At 41.9% G+C, this 20,086-nt stretch overlaps 3 protein-coding genes across 5 annotated transcripts in view; 2 read left to right on the forward strand and 1 right to left on the reverse strand.

Annotated features, from left to right (window-relative positions):
• Positions 1 to 4,276, forward strand: part of LOC119736014 (gamma-aminobutyric acid type B receptor subunit 2-like) — a 40,041-nt gene extending 35,765 nt beyond the window's left edge. For 2 of the 3 annotated variants that reach the window (XM_038209995.1, XM_038209994.1), the window contains exons 7-10: positions 561 to 668; positions 1,193 to 1,537; positions 1,947 to 2,108; positions 2,740 to 3,600. In XM_038209995.1, coding sequence (XP_038065923.1) covers positions 561 to 668; positions 1,193 to 1,537; positions 1,947 to 2,108; positions 2,740 to 3,600 — 1,476 coding nt within the window. Of the gene's footprint in view, positions 1 to 560; positions 669 to 1,192; positions 1,538 to 1,946; positions 2,109 to 2,739 lie in introns of all 3 variants that reach the window. The other variant, XM_038209996.1, reaches the window with a different exon arrangement.
• A 3,336-nt stretch (positions 4,277 to 7,612) lies between these two features.
• Positions 7,613 to 12,517, reverse strand: LOC119736015 (40S ribosomal protein S25-like). The gene is made up of 4 exons (XM_038209998.1): positions 12,432 to 12,517; positions 10,921 to 11,013; positions 9,898 to 10,081; positions 7,613 to 8,116 (listed from the first exon to the last, which is right to left on the reverse strand). The coding sequence occupies exons 1-4, from the start codon at positions 12,432 to 12,434 to the stop codon at positions 8,031 to 8,033; spliced, it is 366 nt and encodes a 121-aa protein (XP_038065926.1). The 5' UTR covers positions 12,435 to 12,517; the 3' UTR covers positions 7,613 to 8,030.
• A 152-nt stretch (positions 12,518 to 12,669) lies between these two features.
• LOC119736075 (transcription termination factor 4, mitochondrial-like) lies at positions 12,670 to 19,752 on the forward strand. Its single transcript, XM_038210085.1, has 3 exons — positions 12,670 to 12,762; positions 17,178 to 18,045; positions 19,160 to 19,752. The coding sequence occupies exons 2-3, from the start codon at positions 17,190 to 17,192 to the stop codon at positions 19,519 to 19,521; spliced, it is 1,218 nt and encodes a 405-aa protein (XP_038066013.1). The 5' UTR covers positions 12,670 to 12,762; positions 17,178 to 17,189; the 3' UTR covers positions 19,522 to 19,752.
• The last annotated feature ends 334 nt before the right edge of the window (positions 19,753 to 20,086 follow it).

Here is a 20,086-nt window from a genome sequence, read left to right on the forward strand (position 1 = left end):
TCTTTAAAAATGTGGCATTTCTTTCAAAGTTAAAGAAGTTAAGGTTTCTCTAAGTCTTCATAATTGAATGTCGATAGCAAGGAATCAGCACATACCCATACAGTAATTCAAACTTGAAGAAAACTTTGACAGTGGCATTCCTTTGTCATTGTTTATCCCCCTTGGCCCAATTGTTTGTGACCTTACTTTATTATTAATTACATGTATCTATTTCTGGTAATGAACCCAATTAAGGATTCATCAAAAGCGCCCTGGGCACTGTAGCTCACAAGCTCGAAGAAACCTGTCTAGAGAAGACAATGAAAAGAAATTACAGATTTGCATGTGGGAGGAAAACCCCAGAAGAATATTCCGGGGAAAACCCTTGGAATCCGGCAGGGACTGATTACCCAATCCACATGTGGACCAGGGCAGGAATCGAACCCAGGCCATAGATGTGGAAGGCGAGGAAAGAACCACTGCGCCACACTGACTCCCCTGGCTTTGAGATGTGACCGACATCCATCCAGTGGATGTTGTCTGCATATCCGATTTCTCAAATTTCTTCTTGGGTGTTGCAGGTGATCCGAGATGGTCGCTTGATGACGATGGTTGGCAGCTTGCTTCTCCTCGACTTCGTGGTGCTAGCACTATGGCTGATTCTGGACCCTCCGAACATCGAGCAAACGGTAAGACAAGGTGTTCAACACTCTGGAGAGGCTGTGATGAGGCACATACCCAAACAAGCTTAGAAAAACTTGCTGACTTCCTCTAATCTATCCGATTTGGAATTCTCAAAAAATGGGTTTCAGTTGCTAGTTCAGTTTTCATACAGGTCATTGTTCATTGACCTGAGTGACCTACCGCTGTACTTAATACATTTTCTGCGGAATTTCCTTCAGTTTAGACTCTTTTTGCGGTAAAGTACGTATACCTCCCTAAGGTTTCTGAAATGTGCCTCTTTTCAAATTTGCCATTGAAGACCATTCTCAAGTGCAGTTCGGGTGTATCTACATGTAGTTGCAGTGTAAATTAGAACAGTGGTGTGGGTGGGATTTAATGTTTCGAAGACTACACAACCATCCCCCCGTGTTGTCAAATGCCATCAAGTTGAGTTGAAGCTGATGATTTGATCTAATGTCATCCCTAAATGATGAAACTTACTTAAACGAGGGAAAAATCATTCAAGACTGTTGTCATCCTTCTGATGCAGATTCTAACTGCTCGCCAAGACGATGCATCGTCTTCCACGCTAGAGGGAGTCCTTGTCTGCCAGTCGAAGCACACAGAGGTGTGGATGACAGTCCTCTTCACCGTCAAGGCCTTCATCCTGTTGCTAGGCACCCACCTCTCCTGGGAGACCCGCAACATCACCGTGCCCTCCATGAACGACGCCAAGTGTATTGTAGTCAGCGTGTACACCTGTGTCATCCTGGTCGCCATGGTGACAGCGTTGATGACGAGTCTAGAGGCGTGGCCCAATGCTTGGTACTGCTGCCTGTCGGTGGTCATGCTGATTTGTCCCACGGAGATGCTACTTTTGCAGTACATTCCAAAGGTGGGTGTTGGATTCTTCTGTCGCAGTTTGTGCATGGGTTGGCTACTGGGGGGGGGGGGGTGTTGTTATTATAAAGGATGAAGAGGGATAATGTCAGTTGCAGATCGAGACCCAATTTTATTGAAGACCAAATTTAAAACCAACAAAAAAAACCGCGAGTTTAGTGTACACTCTTTCAAGGTTTGCTATTTGATCAAGAAGACTTTTTCTGGGTAGTTTAGCGAATTATATGGTGTAATTCTGTCAAAGGCCACTTTTAGAAACACATTTAAGCTCTCCCTATAACCAAAGCTTAACCTTGGGCTGCACACGGATGAAAATGAAGTACCGGTATGCATTAAGATGGTACAGGGGTGTAAATTGCCAGACAACATTTAAATCTTCTGATCTTCTACACTTTTTGTCTTAGATAAGGGCATGGCGAAGCAACCCTGAGGCTAGCTACAGCATGTCCCGCTCTCTGACTACATCCTACTTAGCAACGGCACGGCAACGCTCCTTGGCGGAGGTTGAGGAAGAGCTATTTCTACTGTCCAAGGAGAATGCATCCTTGAAGAGGTCCTTGTCAGAGGTGAGAGGATCACTGACGGCATTCCCAACTCAGGATAAACGAAATCCACAAAGCCTTCCATACTTTTTAGGCGAGGCATGACTCAGATAACTATAAATGAAAAAGTGGAAATTCATCTTAGAGTAAAGAGCTGTATCTGAATATTCTAAAAGTAACACTGTAAAGCAGTCATCTAACAAAGTGCAAGAACTGTGAACCACATTCACCTGACTGTGAATTTCAATAGGCCTAAGACGTAATGACGTCACGCTTTGTTTACATGTGCGCTTTCCTATGTAGTAGATGGTCCCCACTTTATCTGGCGTCCTGACTGGCGACTTCGCTCCCATAGGAAAGCGCATATGTAAACAAAGTCATTACGTCATTACGTCTCAGGTCTATTCAGATGTAGACTTTAAAAGTAAAAGTGCAAGGACCTTGTTATAAAGGTGTTCTACTGTACCAAGAAGTATCAAAGCTACCGGTATAAACAATGCATTCGGGATGTTAAGTGGGCTCTCAAAGTTTTGCAGGAACAAGAAAAGTGTTTGACACCAACATGTTCATGTGTAAATGTAAGACAACTTAACATCCCAGAGCTTTATTTTATATGGTCATTTAATTTTGTTTCTCCCAATGGTCTTGCATACAGAAAGACAACACCATCGAGGTTCTCCATGAACATGTGGGATCAGCCAAAGAGAAGCTGCGACTACTCTCGGTGGATCCAGACATGCGCCAGGACAGCGGCTGCGACTTTGACATGTCCTCCTCTTCCACTTGCCAGGAGGACCACGACCATATAGGAGTGCGCCCCCCTGACGTGGTGAAGGACGAGCCACGGGATGGCGACATCAACGAAAATGAGAGGACACCGGAGCACGATCCTCACAAGTTGTCCCTGAAGTACAACGTGGCTGCACTGGAGCGGCAGCACCTGAAACGCAGGCACGGCAGGGAAGGCGGGAGCATACGAAGCATCGGCAGCGTGAAATCCGTCAAGGAGTTTGAAGACCTACGCGAGTCCATCGCCCATGAGCTTCATCAGGCTGCTGATTTGTCGCTGAACCTCCGGGAAGCCATAGCCCATGACCTCCACTCCTGCCGCACCACACCGATGTACATGGTCATCGCAGACACGGAGAAAGAACTGGCAGGGGTCCTGAAGGACTCCTACAATCTAGACGGTGATAACATCTCGATATCAAGCAGCACCTTCACCTATGATAACCCTGTCTTTACGCGAAACCAGAAGGGCAGGCGCAGCGTTGACAGTATGTGTGCCTGCAACAGTCGGCAGTCCAGTTTCAGATCCGTGGCAGATCTTGCCTTGGAATTCTCAGAGAGGGGCGGTCGCGGTGCTCCCTCAGTATCAAGGACCCTTCAGTGGCCACAGTATAGACCACCCCAGATGGTGGATGGAGACAGAGAACTACCGCGTGTTGTCAAGAGCTCAGAGACAAATGGCTCTGCCCCCAAGATGACAAAAAGTGTTTATCACACTTATGTATGATACAAGATACTACCCTTGTAACGTGCTTATAAACAGTAACATTTTCAGTGGATACAATCAAATGACGCACCAAGTACAGATGTGATTATGGTTTTACTAGTAATACAATGTTGACGACTTTATCAAGCAGTCTTTTGGAAAAAATGTTGCAAACTGACGCCACTTCGGCGAAGAAATGGAGAGTCAAGAAAATATTCCCAGTATTTCCTAACAAAATTGGAAATATTTCTCAGTCCCAGATTCATGTCTTATCATCATTTTTGCAATGAATGACCTTTATTGAGATGTTATTATGAAGAGAAAAGTGGTGCAAGGTTGCAACATTTTTTCCAGTCTTTTTAATGTTTGCACAAAAATGATTGAGGAATGCTGTCCCCTCCTCTGCAGATGACAAACTGCACTGGTAGGACCTACCTATTCCTTGGTTAACCTGCGAAATATGCAAACTGTTATGCACAGAAGTTTCTGCTATGGAACCGGTTACCAGAGATTCTGTACTTACAGGGCGATTTATAATGGATCATTTACATTTGGGGATCATTTCCATTTCTAACACTATTTTGTGATTGTATTTTGAGCCCGTCCCCTCGTTTTTATCATTCCAGTTTAAAAAAAAAATGACTCTAAGGCCCAAAAAAATAATAAGTCGGTCAGCGCGCGCGTCGATTTTAATCATGCGCGTCAATCTTTTTTTTTCCAAAATGATCCGTGGTAGCTCCAACAGCTCCTATTGCCGCACCTCCTCAATTTTGTTTTTACCAAAGAGCACCAAGGAATGGGAAATTGCACCAAGGCAAATGATCGAGAGCACCAAGGCAAATTATGGAGGACACCAATGTACATGAGGACACCAAAAAAGCAAAATAGTACCCCACCTTGTCTGTACAATCCAAGCTTGAAGAAAAAAAAAAAGCAAAAAAAAATAAAATAAAAGCCGCGTCCCCGCGTCAATTCCGGAACTTTGGTCTGACCAGAGACCGAACATTTCTTTTTTTTGGCCTAATAGAGTCATTTTTTTTCTTCTCTCGGACACTAAGACATGTAATTGTAAAGCGCTTTGAGATTGTTGATACGATGGAAAGCGCTAAAAAAAGCACTACGATTATTATTATTATTGCCAATATTTGGCCCTATTTATTATAATCTTAAGCTCTGGAATATTAATTTAAGGGCAGGCGACATGTGTTATATGTTGTTAATCTCTAGACTTGCATAGTTCCTTGTTGAACGTAGGATCACATATTATGGCCAAAAAGAGAGATATCGTTTCATTTTGCTAATTTAGACAGTATATCTAATGATCTGACAAGGGCTGTCCATTTTCTAATTATTTAGTATTTGTCAGGCATGCAACTGGGAATTTAGAAAAAAAACGAGGAAACTCCAAACCACACAAGACTTTGTACACAGGCGTGCAACTGGGAAGTCACAAAAAAAGAGGAAATTCAAATTTTCCCAAGACTTTGTACAGTGGTTTTTCTATTTTCAATGGCACACTTGGGAAGTACAAAAAGAGGAAATCAGCTGATACGAGGAAAAGTTGCATGCCTGTGTACAGTATTTTTCAATTTGTAATGTCATTCATGAGAAGTAAAAAACGAGGAAATCAGCGGATCCGAGGAAAAGTTGCATGCCTGATTTGTGATGCGATCAAGCTAAGTGAGTTGTTTGTCTACATGTACCTTGGTCATTTTTTTTTTACAGATTTGAAAAGAGCACAATCTCAGCATTGATGATGATGATGATGATGGACTGAGCTGTCGTATTCGACGGATCTCCTTTCTCTCTGTAGTTAATGGCATTGGTTGGCGCTAGTGCTAGCCCCTCCCGGGTGTCAGTGGGGATGTCGCACGCTTTGAGGTTGGATTTCAAAACGCATTACTGCTGTACAAACTGCATGCTGGTACCATCTTTAGTTCAAAAATTATGGAAGTCGGAACAGCAAGAAATGTGATGAAGTGATGTGATGAAGCGGTCCTAATTTGGCCTGAATCTCCTAATGAAAATTCCCGACAAACGACTCATTTAGCCTGATCGCATCACATTTGATTACTTAAAACTGCGTTTGATCAAATACTCGGATATTCGAGACCGCCACCTGCAACTGCATGTCACGCCGGTCAAAAGTTGCACACAGAGCGCGCCAGTTAAAATATGAGTGGTTAGCAGTATTTTATAACTGCCAAGGGCTTTAAAAGGGAATATACATCATTTGCTTTTGCTGTAATTTTCAGAAATGGATGGAATTGGGGGGTTGGAAATATATAGCAAATATAGTTACACTGATTTTTTTGAGGTTTTGGGTTCGAAAATGCTATAAAAACCAAGAAAAACGATCATTTTCCTGTAGTCTGGTTCCCTGACTCCATATAAGAAGAAACAGAGCAGTTTACATACATTGGGGAATTGTAAGGTCAGGGAACCAGTCTAGCTGCCTCGTACCCGTTCATAGGTTTGGAATCGATTGCAAACAAGTGCGATGGTCAATTGGGGCCAGTATTTGAAAAAAAAGCCAGTTGTTTCCAACGCTGGTCGGCCGATCAGCGTTGGAAATTGATACAAAAATACCACTTTTCTTGAAAATGACAGTATACCAGGTGCCATGATTTTACAGGATGCTTTACACTGTCATTCACTAACAGTCCAGCAAGGTATTTCAAAATGATTTGGTAGTTTTATTTTTTGATGTTTACAAATGTTGTATTTTCCCTTTAACCTGCTGATCGAATGGGAACAATGAACCGCCGTAGATTTTTACAATAAAATAACATCAGTCGTGTGTGTAGGTTGGTATTTTTTTATGTTTTCAAATATTATAACTGGCAAAAAGCTATTCGAATATTCGGTTGATGATATTCGGTATATTTTGGACAGCCGTAGATGTGACCGCTTCAATGCACATGATTGGTTAAATTAGTATCATGTTGCAGTTCACAATCTGTAAACGTCTCACCTTAAATTGCTCTTAATCCTATCATGGAGCTATAAAACACATAGCTCCATGATCCTATCAACAATGCAAGCCCAATCTATAGGGCACAGGTGTTTTTAACATTATTTTAACTTTAAGATCCAATGAACCTATACAGGGCCCAATTTCATAGCACTGCTTAACAGTAAGCAGAAAAGTTGTGCTTACTATAGCAGAAAAATCATGCTGCATAAGCACTATTTCATGCCGTGAATGTGCTTACAGTTGCGCGTGCATGGAGATTTCTATTGTTACGTCACTGATTTAAGCAAAGTTTTCTTCCGAGGTTAAGCCTGCTTTTGCTGTGCTTACTGCTTAACGGTCCCTATGAAATAGATGGAGGCTCGGTAAGCACAAAGTCGGCTGTTAAGCAGCGCTATGAAATTGGGCCCAGGTAACGGCAATCATGTTGGCAACTAGGCAATGTATGTGTATATTTATGGGATGTTTTACTGTTGATTTTAACTAGGCAGGAATGAATAAATGTGAGGCATAACTTGGAGTACGTGTTTGTCTAAGTTTTTGGTAATTCAAATCGCTAGGAGTAGGAATATGCAACTGAGAATTTAGAAGAAACAAGATTCCAAATCACACAAGACTTTGTACAGTGTGTTTCAATTTGTAATGGCATTCGTGAGAAGTAAAAAAACGAGGAAATCAGCGGATCCGAGGAAAAGTTGCATGCCTGAACATAGGCATAGTTATATTTAAAAAAAACTAGAGCTCACTCGCTATGCTACGCCATTTTTTGAGTAGGCACAACAAAACGCACATCTGGGTATATCACAATCATTGCACTATGTTCTAATTAACACTCTGCGCAATATGCCCACTCAGAAAATGTAGCCCGTCCTCATAAGCACATCTACGTATAGCGAGTACGCTCTCTAGTTTTTTAAATACAACTGTATGGACATAGGTGAGCAAATTTGCAATGATGAAGTTACACGACCCCTCATTTTTCTTTCTTCTGTCGATCCGCAATTCCCAATTATTAATGCAAATAACCAAAATAAGAAACTCACTACACAACAGAAAACATTTCACGTTATCCACATTCCCATAAGTTGCATGGGATATTTATTTCCGAATTGTCACACAAAATGTGATTGCTAAGAAAAACCAGACAACTTCACCAGATTTTATGCAAGCATAATCTGACGAATTATCCGTGTTAAATGCAACAGTTTCATCGTTGAAAAAAATGTAGGGCCTATGACTTTATAGTCTTTTTTTGCATGGTAAGCTGTTGGGTGCAGTAACCGTGATACCCAGAGGTTAAACCTAAGCTTTGCATGCAACAAATTTACCGAACCTTGGGATCGCGTTTTGATGAGAATGTTGCAAGAGACGTGGCTGTGAGTACGCAGGTGTCTCCCGAGGGGTGCTTTTGCAACACCGAGCCCTTGGGATGGGTTGAGGGTCCTAGGCTGGGTCCTAGGCTGGGGTTTAACGGTGATCACTTGTCGGCGACCTCATCTGCACCTTTGGTGTTCCTTGTGTAGATGAGCTGAGCGTGGTGCTTCTCTACCTCCTTGATGAGATCTGGCCAAAGAAACCAAGACAAAGAATGAGAAAATGGCTCTATGCCATTCAGACAACCCTTTCTAAGGCAAACAGAATTCTGTGTTACGGTAACGCCCAAAACATCATTCAGGTAGAGAGGAATGTGGAGGAATTTGGAGGATTGAGGTTACATGGCAAAAAATGACTCTGATTTCGTAGGATGCACTTTGTCAAGATCTTGGGCCGGACCTCGTGATGTTTTTTGCTCAGCCATGCATAAATATAGGCCTGGGTTATGCTTGAAATCCTCCGTACTGCTCCAGGATGTCACTGGCGCAATATTTTGCAGGATTCAGGCAGTGGTCACCCCTCCACGGACCATATTCAAGAAATAATGGAGGAATTTGCAGGATTGAGGCTATACGTATATGCTATTTTTCCATGAGGCCAATCGGAGGATTTTGCAGGATTGAAGCTACATCCTAGCAAAAAGGCCTTGGGAGTTAGGCTTAATGTTGGTCTGTCTGTCAGTCTTTTATACTTCCTTTGTTTACTTTAGGGTACATTCAACAGTATTCCGTTTCATTAACCCATTTAATTGGTTGATTAAACAATAACGCAGAAAAAAAACTCGCATGGGGAAGCCTCTTTTTTATTTTCAAAATTTGTAATCTGTAGCCAAATAAAATTTTTTAAGTCGGCAATTTGTCCTAAGAAAATCAAAGTAGGTCTGGTTACCGGGTGTGGGGGGGGGGGGGGGGGGGGGTGGGTGGGTGGGGGGGTGGGGGGTGGGGGAGGAGCCTTATTGACTGCGTGCACACATTGCAAGTATCCCCTTCAGTATTTCCTCGAGAAAAAGTTGGGGGGCAATGCAGGGAGGGACTCTCGAGTGCTCAGCTGATGGCACCTTAAGTCCTGCAAATATGCCACAGGTTTCGAGCAAATTCAGAATCGAGCAATCACGTGCGTTCATTGGGCCAAAAACCCGCAAACCAGCCTGCACACGTGTTCCGTGACTTGTGTTTCTATCCCTGGAGTTCTCGTGAGTAACCATGAAGCGCTATCCATGCAACTGGGAATTTAGAAAAAAACGAGGAAACTCCAAACCACACAAGCCTTTGTACAGTGTTTTTCAATTTGTAATGGCATTCATGAGAAGTAAAAAACGAGGAAATCAGCTGATGCGAGGAAAAGTTGCATGCCTGGCTATCCCCCCAACTTTCTCTCCAGAACTACTGAAGGGCATATGTAGTATCCGTGAGGTATACTTGGAACTGTTGATAGCATCCTACCACAGGCTAAATTATGGTAATTTGGCGATTCACAATGCAGTGCGCCACCAAGAGTTTGCCATGGAGAGTCAACTTTTCAAGTTTACGGTCGACAAAATACGGCCCATTTGAATGAGTGTCAGAAGACAACTTGAGCTATTACGATATAGATAGGGGCATAGCGTTCTGCCGCCTTACCAAAAATCACCATATTGATACAAAGAAAAAAAAAGGCAAACATAAACTGGAATCATACGCTTACGAAACTAGTGACCAGAAAAAAAAAAAATTTCAAATGCCCCGCGCTGCGAATTTATCGACCATCTCCCACAATGCACTGGGAAAAATGAATTCTTCGTGGCAAACTATTGGTGGCGCTCTGCATTGTGAATCGCCCGAATTGAACCAAGCTGGTTTGTACTTTTTGTGAATTTCAGTGTGATGCAAATTTGGAAGGGTAACCGCGAACCCAACCATGAAACGTCAATTGTTGACATCATGAGATTAAGTTGGTTTCACTTTCGCGTGACGTATGAACTGTCCACTTACTCTTAGATAGCAGTTCCTTGAGCGCGGCTCTGGCTAGCGACACTCTGATCTTGAGTCTCTCCGAGACCACGGAGGGGGTGATGAGCTTGTAGCTGGGTACTTCCTTGTATAGCTTGTCGTACGTGGCTTGGTCAAACATGATCAGGTTGTTCAGCTTGTCACGCACTTTGCCCTTGGACCACTTCTGCTCAGAAAGAGAATAAAGTTGAGCTCATTGTTGAAAAGCATTTCAAAAATAAATTTTAATGGATTCTTGATACAAATTCAGTGGGAATAAAATCCTTATTTTAACTATTTGGTTTGACTTCCAATATTCATTTGGATTTTGGAAACTGAATATTCAAAACCAGCCTTAAAAAAACATAGGCCTTCTATTTTTCGAGACAAGCTAGTGAAAACAACTGAAACATCCCCGATTTGCTCCATGGTCTCTGGACTGTACCGCATTCACTTGCTAGCAGTGTTTTTGGTTCATGAATAGCAAAAATGGGATCTTCCACTGAATGGGAAAAGATAATCATTAATCTAAAAAACAAAAAAGAAAAGAAAAAAAAAAGAGGATAAGGCCAAAAAAAAAAAGGTCTCCGGTTTCTGGTATGGAGCTTGCCCAAAAAGTGGTGCGGCGACGCGGCTTTTTTTTTTTTTTTTACCTGGTTTTTTTTGCTTCAAATGTCGTCTGATGACTGCAAATGGTGCCCGACTAAACTTAGTGCAAATATATGGGAGTCCAGAGAGGCCACATAAAGCTTATTCTCGATCATAAACTCATCTAAAAACACGTTAAAATTGTGCAGCAGCAGGATTCCAGTCAAACCAGTGAGTTTGGCGGTTTTGAGACATCATCTTTTATTGAAAAAAAAAAAATTTTCATTTGCCGACGCGCATGGCTACGGCGACGCGCGCGCATACCAGAAACCGGATCCTTTTTTTTTGTGGCCTAATCAGACTTTAAAATCTCTGATCTTTCTCATCAATAGTCACCAGCGATGACTACGTTACTAATAACACAGCCCTAATACTGACCTTCTTCTTAGCCTTGCCTCCCCCAGATGTGGGCTTCTTCTGGGAGGTCTTTCCCTTGCCCGAGTCCTTCCCTTTCTGCTGCTGCTTGGGCGGCTGATGGAAAAACACAAACATAACATGAAACAAATTAACAACCACCTAAGATTTCTAGGCTTTGAAGATTTCACAACCCTTTAAAATGGTGAGGCATCTGTCATGTCCCAGGGGTATGAGTGGAGCTCTAAAAAGTAGCTAAAAGTAGCTGAACCTGGGAGCGCGAAACCCATACAATTTTAGGGCCCAGGAAAAGAGATACGTCCTCAAAGGGAATGAGATACGTCCCAACAATGGTGGTGGCGCTACCTGCCGAGCCCACTTAGATTTATATAACCCCTGCTCCCCATTCAATTCAACATCCCTGCTGGCCGCATTTCTTATTACAGAGAAATAGCGCCCTCTTTAGACCCTCCACCGCTCTAATCCACCCCGTACATGCCGTAGATTGTATCCGCGTATCCACTTCCCGACATCTACATGTAGGCCTAGGCCAGTAGGCCTAGGCCCTAGGCCTACTTTGGACATTTCTGCAACATTTTCCGACTGTGTAGCCTTTTATTTTTAGAAGGTAATTTCCGCGTAGCGGTGTAGGCCCTAGCCCCATAAATGTGGCCTATTTACTGGACTGCCTCCGTAAACATAGGCCACACATCCACATGTACAAAAACGTGTCGCACTTTGCCAAATTTTGATTTTCACATAATGATGATTTAGGCTTACTTTGTAGGGTTTTTTTGCTTTAAAAGCATTCTCACCCTCTTTATAAATAATAGGCTAATCAGAAAGTGCTGCCTTCTTCAGATGTCTAATTTTTGTGAAATTTCATGTTGAAATTTTGATACGCAAACGTGAGCAAATGTATCTGGAAATTTCACGAAAAATGGACATCTGAAAAAGGCAGCACTCTCTGATTAGCCTATAATTAAGAGGGTGAGTATGCTTCTAAAGCAAAAAAAACCCTACAAACTAAGGCTAAGCCTAAATGTGAAAATCAAAATTTGGCAAAGTGCGACACGTTTTTGTTCATGTGGATGTGTGGCCTATGTTTACGGAGGCAGTCCAGTAAATAGGCCACATTTACATGTAATTTATGGGGCTAGGTAGGCCCCTATTCTGCAATTACTCCCAAAGGCATGAAAGGGAATGAGATACATCCGAAGTACCGAACAGTGGTGGCGCTAACTGCCGAGCCCCCAACCCCCCAAAAATATACACCATACTGGGCCTACAGTTTGGCAATAACCAATGTAACCCTTTCAGTTTCAAACAGCGCCCTCACACGGGTAACTTTATTTATTTCTAGAAACTAACTAAAAAAAGGTCATATTTTCTAGGTTGTGCAATTACATTCTTTGTATAAATGTATATGGGTATTTCCAACAAATTATTCTTCATCACCTGGACCGTTTAAATTGATATAAATTTGCTTATGAAGTGGCGAATTTAAGTAAAAAACTTCGCAGATTCGAGCATACCATTTTGCGTTTGCCGTGTTTCACTCGAAAAAGATCGACTCGTCAAAATCAGCACGTGAAACCCGTTACTGGTCAATATTTCAAATCAATTAATTTATAATATTGTAATAATATTGTAAAAAAAAGCCATTCATTGATTTAATAAAAATATTTTGTGAGAAAATATTTTTTAAATCTGATTTTAGCGTAGTGGTGGAAAAAAATGAAATATGTATGGATACATTATACATACATGATTGAAAGAGTGATAAGTTCAAAGGTTGTATCCGAGCCAAAACACAAAACACGATCACATGTCAGGCGTCAGGCGCATTCTTTGCCGAAATGCCAGGTATTTTTTCACTCTTTCCTATTTTGTCATTAAAATGACTTGAATAGTTTTTTCTGTTAAGGCATTGGTTTTTTGGTTAGAATTGGAAGGAGTGATGTGCGTTCTATCCATATTTCTCCAACTTTAACATCGTGCCCAGTTTCCGGACAATAGATAGGCGCGTGTAAAACCAACAGAGGGCGCTGTTCATTTTTCCGCACATATTAACCCTTACCCTACTACTACTAGACCCTCCAACGCATGCCAATATGTGCCTCAAGAAAATCTCCTATGTTTTTTGCATGGCCCTCCAATATCTGCCATGTCATTTCAAGGGTAACTGGACAGGCACTCCAATACATGCCACAGAGAACAATGAGAGTCCTCTGATAACAATCAAGTGCCCCCAGCTGGTCAGTATCAGGCACCCTCCAGGGCCTCCAACTCCTGCCAATTGGAGCCTTCACTGCTAGGCGACCGCGCTACCGCGCGAGGGCGCTGTTCATTTTCCAGCGCAAAATGCCTATGGAAACGCGTAACGAAAAAATGGCCCTGAACACCATACATAAAACAGCCGTTTATCACTATCACATTTCAGTAATGGTTGTTTAGTGTCGCTCGTCTGAAAATAGAATCTCCGCCCATCAAAATGGTGGGTGTTTAGTTTGCATTTGTTTAATTTGTTTGGAACTTTAGACCTATTAGTCAAAAATGGATTTACCACCGGCAGGGGAACCCCTGCTCATTTTGTTTTCTGTGGTTGCCTTTATGGCCAAACTAGTTTTAATATGAGAAGGCTTTCCTGATAATATTGTTAAAAAGAATTATTTAATTTTATATCAATTGGATTGTCAAGATTTATGTATGGCATCTCCAAAATTATGACGTTTCATCTTTATTTCTTTTGTAGGAAAATGGATGACATTGGCACATTCTGAAAAGGACATGAATCAACTTTTGAAAGACAAGTCCAGAACACAGCAGGTGATTGCTGTTAAGTTACAGCTAAATGTACGCAAAAAAATTCTTCAGCAGAAAGCTGGACCAGAACTATTTGCATTTTCTGCTAACAGTAACAAACAGACACATTCGCTGGAAACACTCCAAGCAAATTTGTTAAAACTGATCCAGGCTTCCAGTTTATCTGACTCCACACACATAAAACAAATCCTGGGAAACCCATCATCACTGATTGGAAGAACTATCACTCACCTGTGGAAAGAAGAAAAAGAAGAGGTTTGGTGGGAAGGGGTTATTGCTTCAAGGGTGCAAGGCACTGATGAGTTTTTGATAGAGTACCAGGAAACACATGGAGAAGACAGTTTGGCGAATGTTTATTTAGAATTATCAGAAATCATTGCTGATATAAGAAGTGGAGATCTGAAATTTACTTGAAGACTTATGGTAGGTAGAATTTTATTTACAAAAATAATACTAGAGAAATAACCAAGCCCATTTGTATCCAAATTTAATACTTGATTTGTATTGTAAAACAATAAAATCAAAGAAAATCCTGCTGAAAATGTAAGTTGTAAGTCGTTCAAGGTATGTTTGTAATTTAAAGTGTGTCAGAAGTTGCTTTAACTTTTTTAAGAAAACTAAAATGTTAACCTTTTTGCCTCTTAATCATCTTTTCAGCTCTCACCTTGGTCATGACTCAAGACTCTGTACTGATGATGTGATACTTTGTTTACATGTGTGCAGCCGGCCTGGTGGGGACCACCGTTTTGTAGCCTCATGGAAAAGTACACAATGTGTGACATCGTCAGTACAGAGGCTTATTGTTATGTGTTATGCTCAATTGTAAGTGTATTAATATTTTACCCCTGACCTTTGACCTCTGCAGATTGACCCCAAACCTCGACCTTGACCTGACCTTTGGACTATCTGACTTTTTTGTATTGTCATCACTGGACGTTACTATTAAATACAAGTTATAAAACCATCATTTTTTACTTCACCGTGACCTTTGACCCGTGACCTTTGACCCGTGACCTTTGACCTGTGACCTTTGACCCATGAACAATTTGTTGACCTTCGGCTTAAAAAGCAGACCACATATGAAAACTGTTATTAAACATGGAGAAGTAGCCTTGTACATAATGATGCCTTGTAAAAACTATGCATATGTACTACAGTATACATAGTTATGCATTGGTTAATTAGCATTGCAGTGTTACACATTTGTCATATGCAAACGCGTGTAATTAAGTGTTTATATAAGGTGACGACATGCTCATGTTAAAATCGTTGTATCGCAGCAATCTGACGTCCCACAGAATGCATATTTACATTAAAATTTAGCTATTGACTTGCTCTTTCAAACCAGATAAATCACTAATCTAATAAATGTATCTGAAAAATTTATACATATGCCTATCACTGCTACATCAAAGTATCCTCCAATAAACTGCAGCTGGAGGGCATTGGCATAACCAACTGACATGCAGTAAACTACCCTCAGAGAGTAAGGGTTAATAGATACAGGTCCGGTGTAGCATGAATGAATATAGCCCCATAAATGTGGCCTATTTACTGGACTGCCTCCGTAAACATAGGCCACGGGAAAAGTTCCATACTCGGATGCCAATTTATCTGCTGCCAAACATATTAATTGTCACCTCACCTTGTCATTTGAACCAAGAGAAATCCAGGAAGCTGTGTTAAGGTGAAAAAAAATTACTCAAAATGTGTTTTTAGAGCACATTTTGGATGCATACGTCGTGCAGAACTAACTTGAAGCAGCCGGTCAAAACTGATTGTAGTGGCTGAAAGACAGCGGTACGTTATACACGTGACATCAACAACCATGACGTCGCATGAGCCTGCCAATGATAATGCAATACGTCATTATGAATATTTATTTTCTCATGAATATTTAGTTTATTTCAATGGATACTTCAAATACGTCCAAAGATTGATTATTGCAACAGCGATCGTGCGCGGCCTAGCGGTTAAGAGTCTCGTGTGTCAAGCAAGCGTCAGTGGTTCGAATCCCGATGAAGTAACTGACTGATTAATAAATAGAAATTAAGGAAAGGAGAGGGTGAGAGTAGAGGAGGGAAAGTGGAGGAATAACCATAAAAGATGTAACTTTTGGCGCTAGAAAATTAATTGAAAAAAGTGACGTCCGAGTATGGAATTTTTTCCTAGGCCACACATCCACATGTACAAAAATCGTGTCGACTTTGCCAAATTTTGATTTTCACATTTAGGCTTAGTTTGTAGGATTTTTTTGCTTTACAAGCATACTCACCCTCTTTATAGGCTAGTCAGAAAGTGCTGCCTTTTTCAGATGTCTAATTTTTGTGAAATTTCATGTTGAAATTTTGATACGCAAACGTGTATAAAAATGAATCTGGAAATTTCACGAAAAATATACAAAAATCAGTTACTTTATTATCATCATTCACGGGTTCACTCCCAATCACACACAACGGTCATACACTGAACTACGGACTACCCGATTCTTCCGTCACACTCTTCCCAAATTCTTCCCAACCATGCCAACCCAATCCTCGAAACCACTCCTATTTCGGCCCGCGTACGAGTTGGTTCGCGTACGAGTTGTCTCGCGTACGAGTTGACCAATCCGCGTACGAGTTGTCTCGCGTACGAGTTGGTTCGCGTACGAGTTGACCTGTTTCCACATTTAGGTTTTATGAAATACGGACTCATTGGTGGTATTGCGCATGCTCATGCATAGATAATTAGGAGAGGGGCTGGTCACATGAGAGGGTTTAACCAATAAAAGGGAAAAAGAGTCCGATTTTCATACGAGTCCGATTTTCATATGACACCGGGACGCGATATTTTTTATTACACAACTATCTAGGGTACCTTGTGCACTTTCCTATGGGGCATTTTTAATATAACCAGGCTGGAGTGGAGGCTACTATTTTTCAACTAGTACAGATTTCGGACTTTATTTCCCTTTTTAAAAAAATCCTCCAGCATGTCCAGAGCCTCGGAGATCACCTGAGCCATGAGTCAGAAAGACAAGGTGAATTCTAGTGTTACTTTAGAGACAAGAAGATTTGCATTTTTGAATAAAAACAAAACAGGAAGTAAATTCATATTTAAAAAAAGGAAAGAAAAAAAAAGCGTAGACATGAACCTGTGTCATTAACACTCGACCACTCGACCTGATGAATTAAAAATCTGATTACAAACACTGAACTTTCCCGATATGGCAAATGTATGTTTAATATGAGAAAAGTGGAATCCAGTATTTTTGGATGAAATAAATTATGGACTGGTGCCTTTTATTTGGCCTAAAATCATTTAGTCATGCCAATTTTTTTGATTTCATTGAAACTTAGCAATTGGAACAGCTCATGAATTAAGTTAAGTACTGTATTTGAATTTTAAGTTTCATTCAGATGTACATGTACACTGAAATTTCATTTACAATACTTTTTTTCTTCTTCTTCTAGTTTAGAAACAGAATGGCAAGGCTGCTCATCGAGACACTGGCGGAGTTTGGACAATGTGGACAGTTTCTTAGGAGGGTATCCCCAGTGATACATGTACATGGTCATCAGCCATTGCTGTCCTTGCCAAATATCAGGCCCTGCATACTCAGGCATGCAAGTGCTTGCATCTGTAACGGCACACTTCGGCCTGCCCCACGATTGTTAAAACATAATGCACTTGAGAGATACACTGCACACTTGTGTGTTCAGTCTTTTGCTTCACTTCATGAAGGGGCTGTTGCTTCAAAAAGAGATGCATTAAGGAGAACTAACAGTAGTGATGACATTGTAACTTTCATCAAAGATGATGAGGACTTGGAAAGGTTCCTTAAGCATGTTACTGAACTCCTGTCGACTCCCGACTTCTCAAAGGTCAAGATTGCCAAAGAGGATGCAGAAAGTAAAGTCGAAGAGCTCGCACGGAGACTGACCGACATGAAAGCCGAACCTAGGAATATTTACGCCTTTCTACGCTCAAACCCCAGGGTCTTGAACACTAGATGGGACGTCTTGATGCAAAACATCCAGTACTTGGACGAGTTGCGCCTGTTTGGAAACCGAGCCTTACTCGTACTGGACCGCAGTCCTAAAATCTGGAACGCCGGCCTGGAGCTACTGCAGCAGCGGGTCAGAAGGCTGCGTAAACTCGGGCTGACAGAGGGCAGTCTTCAGAGGGTCATAACTGCCTGGCCGGGTGTACTGACGTTGAAGAAGAACAGGCTGAATGGATCCCATGAAATGCTGAAGAAGTGCCAGTTCTCTGGCCGTCAGATTACGGAGATCATCATCAGTTCTCCGCAGGTTCTTGACAGTGAACCAGCTGATATCGGTAAAGTGTAGTTGGAAGACATGATTAAGTGAGGCACATATTATTTAATGTTTCTTGCGTACATGCACAAGCAATGCCTGAGCTAGATGGAATCCGCAAAATAAGAAGTACATATAATTGACCCTTTTAACCCTAACCCCCCATCGGATATTCTTAACGTACCCTGCTAAATGTTTGTTACAATATCCAACACAACTCAAATGAGAACCCTGCTAAATACAACAAACTGCAACAGTGGATTTGTTGCATTGTGCAGTGAACCCTGTGCACACTAGCCTTGGCACCAAGCAGTTACCCTACTAACTGCAACAAACTGCAACAGTGGATTCTGTTGCAATGTGCAGTGAACCAAGTGCACACTAGCCTTGGCACCAAGCAGTTGCCCTGCTAAATGCAACCAAATGTAACAGTAGATTCTGTTGTATCACCTTGGGAATATGAGCACTTACACTACCAAAATGCAACAAGATGCAACAGAGCAGAGGCACTTGAGTTAGCTGCTAAATGCAACAGTATGCAACAACCTTTTCCCTTTGTTGCTTTCTGTTGCATTTAGCAGGGTTGTGGTTAAAGGGGGAATCCCTTATTTTGTTGTCAAAATCTGCTTGTTCATTTTATATTTGGCATTTATAAGGGTATTTTCATCAGGAATGAGACCCTACAGCAGCTCAAGAAGATCCGCGCAATATGGTCTCTACCTTCACAGGTACCCATTTATACTCATGGATGGGGAGAGGCAATCGTAGTAAAGTGCCTGTAGAGAACCTGTATTAATAATTAAGAAAACAACTGGCCTACAACTGATTCATTCTCATACTTTGATTATTCATTAACCACATACACCATTTAAGATTTTCACTTGGAACAAATAGCTTGAAGTTCACATCTGGGTATCTACAGGATTAAGATGAACAGCACCCTGTTGTATCAGATGCGGTCCCCCCCCCTCCAACCCCCCCCCCCCCCAACCCCCCCCCCCCCCCCCCAGCACTTTTTTTTATGGCCATTCTAACAATGCTGATGAACCCTTCTTAAAGACGATCGTTCATGGAGAGCAAAAGTTAATGCAATCAGTTATCTAATTTTTTTAAATGTATTTCTTCTTTTCCAACAGAGCACCGATTTCAGTATGTCTACTTCAGCATGGGACTGCAGAGCCAAGCCGACATGGTGCAGGCCAATCTCTTCAAGTATCCTCTGGAGCACATCCAACGACGTCACTTGGTCCTGGAGAAACTGGGCATCTACGAGATGCCCAACAAGCAGGGCAAGACCCGCGTAGACAATCCCAAACTCTGCCGCATCGTGGACTGCCCGGATGCCAGGTTTGCTGAGAAATGCGCTGGGATATCGCTGGAGGAGTTTCAGATGTTCGGGAGGAATTTAGAGGAGGAAGCGAGGAGGAAAGAGGACGGCGAGGCGGGGGATGAAACCGATGAGGAGTTAGTGGACTATGATGACACAAGACACAGATGATAGTACATGTAGCTTGAAGACACAATCCTTGAACCCTATATACCCCATAGTAACTGAATCCAATTTTAGAATTTTGATCACCCCCCCCCCCCTTGGTTCAGCACTGAATGTAGAATTGACCACCCCTCTTTCACAGATTTTTCGTGCAGATTTTTTCTGCAGGACACAGCAACATGCAGCACTTGTCAAAATGACAAGCCTGCTCAGTGTAGCAAGATCCATTATTAGGTCAAAAACACACACAAGGACACTACCCCAGAGTCTGTGGTCACCAACTACAGCAGGATACAACTGTGGCATTGTTCAATGGGACTAGCTCTTATGGTTTCAGATTTGGCCATTTACTCACTGGTGTTGGTGGCTCAATGCAGCAAGGTTTCACAGACTTTACACTTCATGCACTGTGTTGCGTCTGGCAGGGTTAGGGTTAAAAGCTGTACACCACACAATTTGTACAATGTATAGTATAAGCCTTTTCAGAGTTCCAACTGCGCATTCGTAACCTGTGACAACGTGCATTGTTTGTCTCAAATGGCCTTTGACAACATCGCGCCACTGACTTTAC

The sequence above is a fragment of the Patiria miniata genome, unplaced genomic scaffold, assembly GCF_015706575.1.
Source record: "Patiria miniata isolate m_02_andy unplaced genomic scaffold, ASM1570657v1 HiC_scaffold_29, whole genome shotgun sequence".
Lineage (NCBI taxonomy): Eukaryota > Metazoa > Echinodermata > Asteroidea > Valvatida > Asterinidae > Patiria > Patiria miniata.

Bases quoted from the DNA above. Each gene is read 5' to 3' on its own strand.
- LOC119736075 (XM_038210085.1), top strand. From the start codon at position 17,190: ATGGCAAGGCTGCTCATCGAGACACTGGCGGAGTTTGGACAATGTGGA. The intron at 18,046-19,159 runs GTAAAGTGTAGT...CTTTTCCAACAG, and splicing joins CAGTGAACCAGCTGATATCG to AGCACCGATTTCAGTATGTC.
- LOC119736015 (XM_038209998.1), bottom strand. The intron at 10,082-10,920 runs GTCAGTATTAGG...CTTTCTGAGCAG, and splicing joins GAGGCAAGGCTAAGAAGAAG to AAGTGGTCCAAGGGCAAAGT. The intron at 8,117-9,897 runs GTAAGTGGACAG...TTCTTTGGCCAG, and splicing joins CAAGGAACTGCTATCTAAGA to ATCTCATCAAGGAGGTAGAG.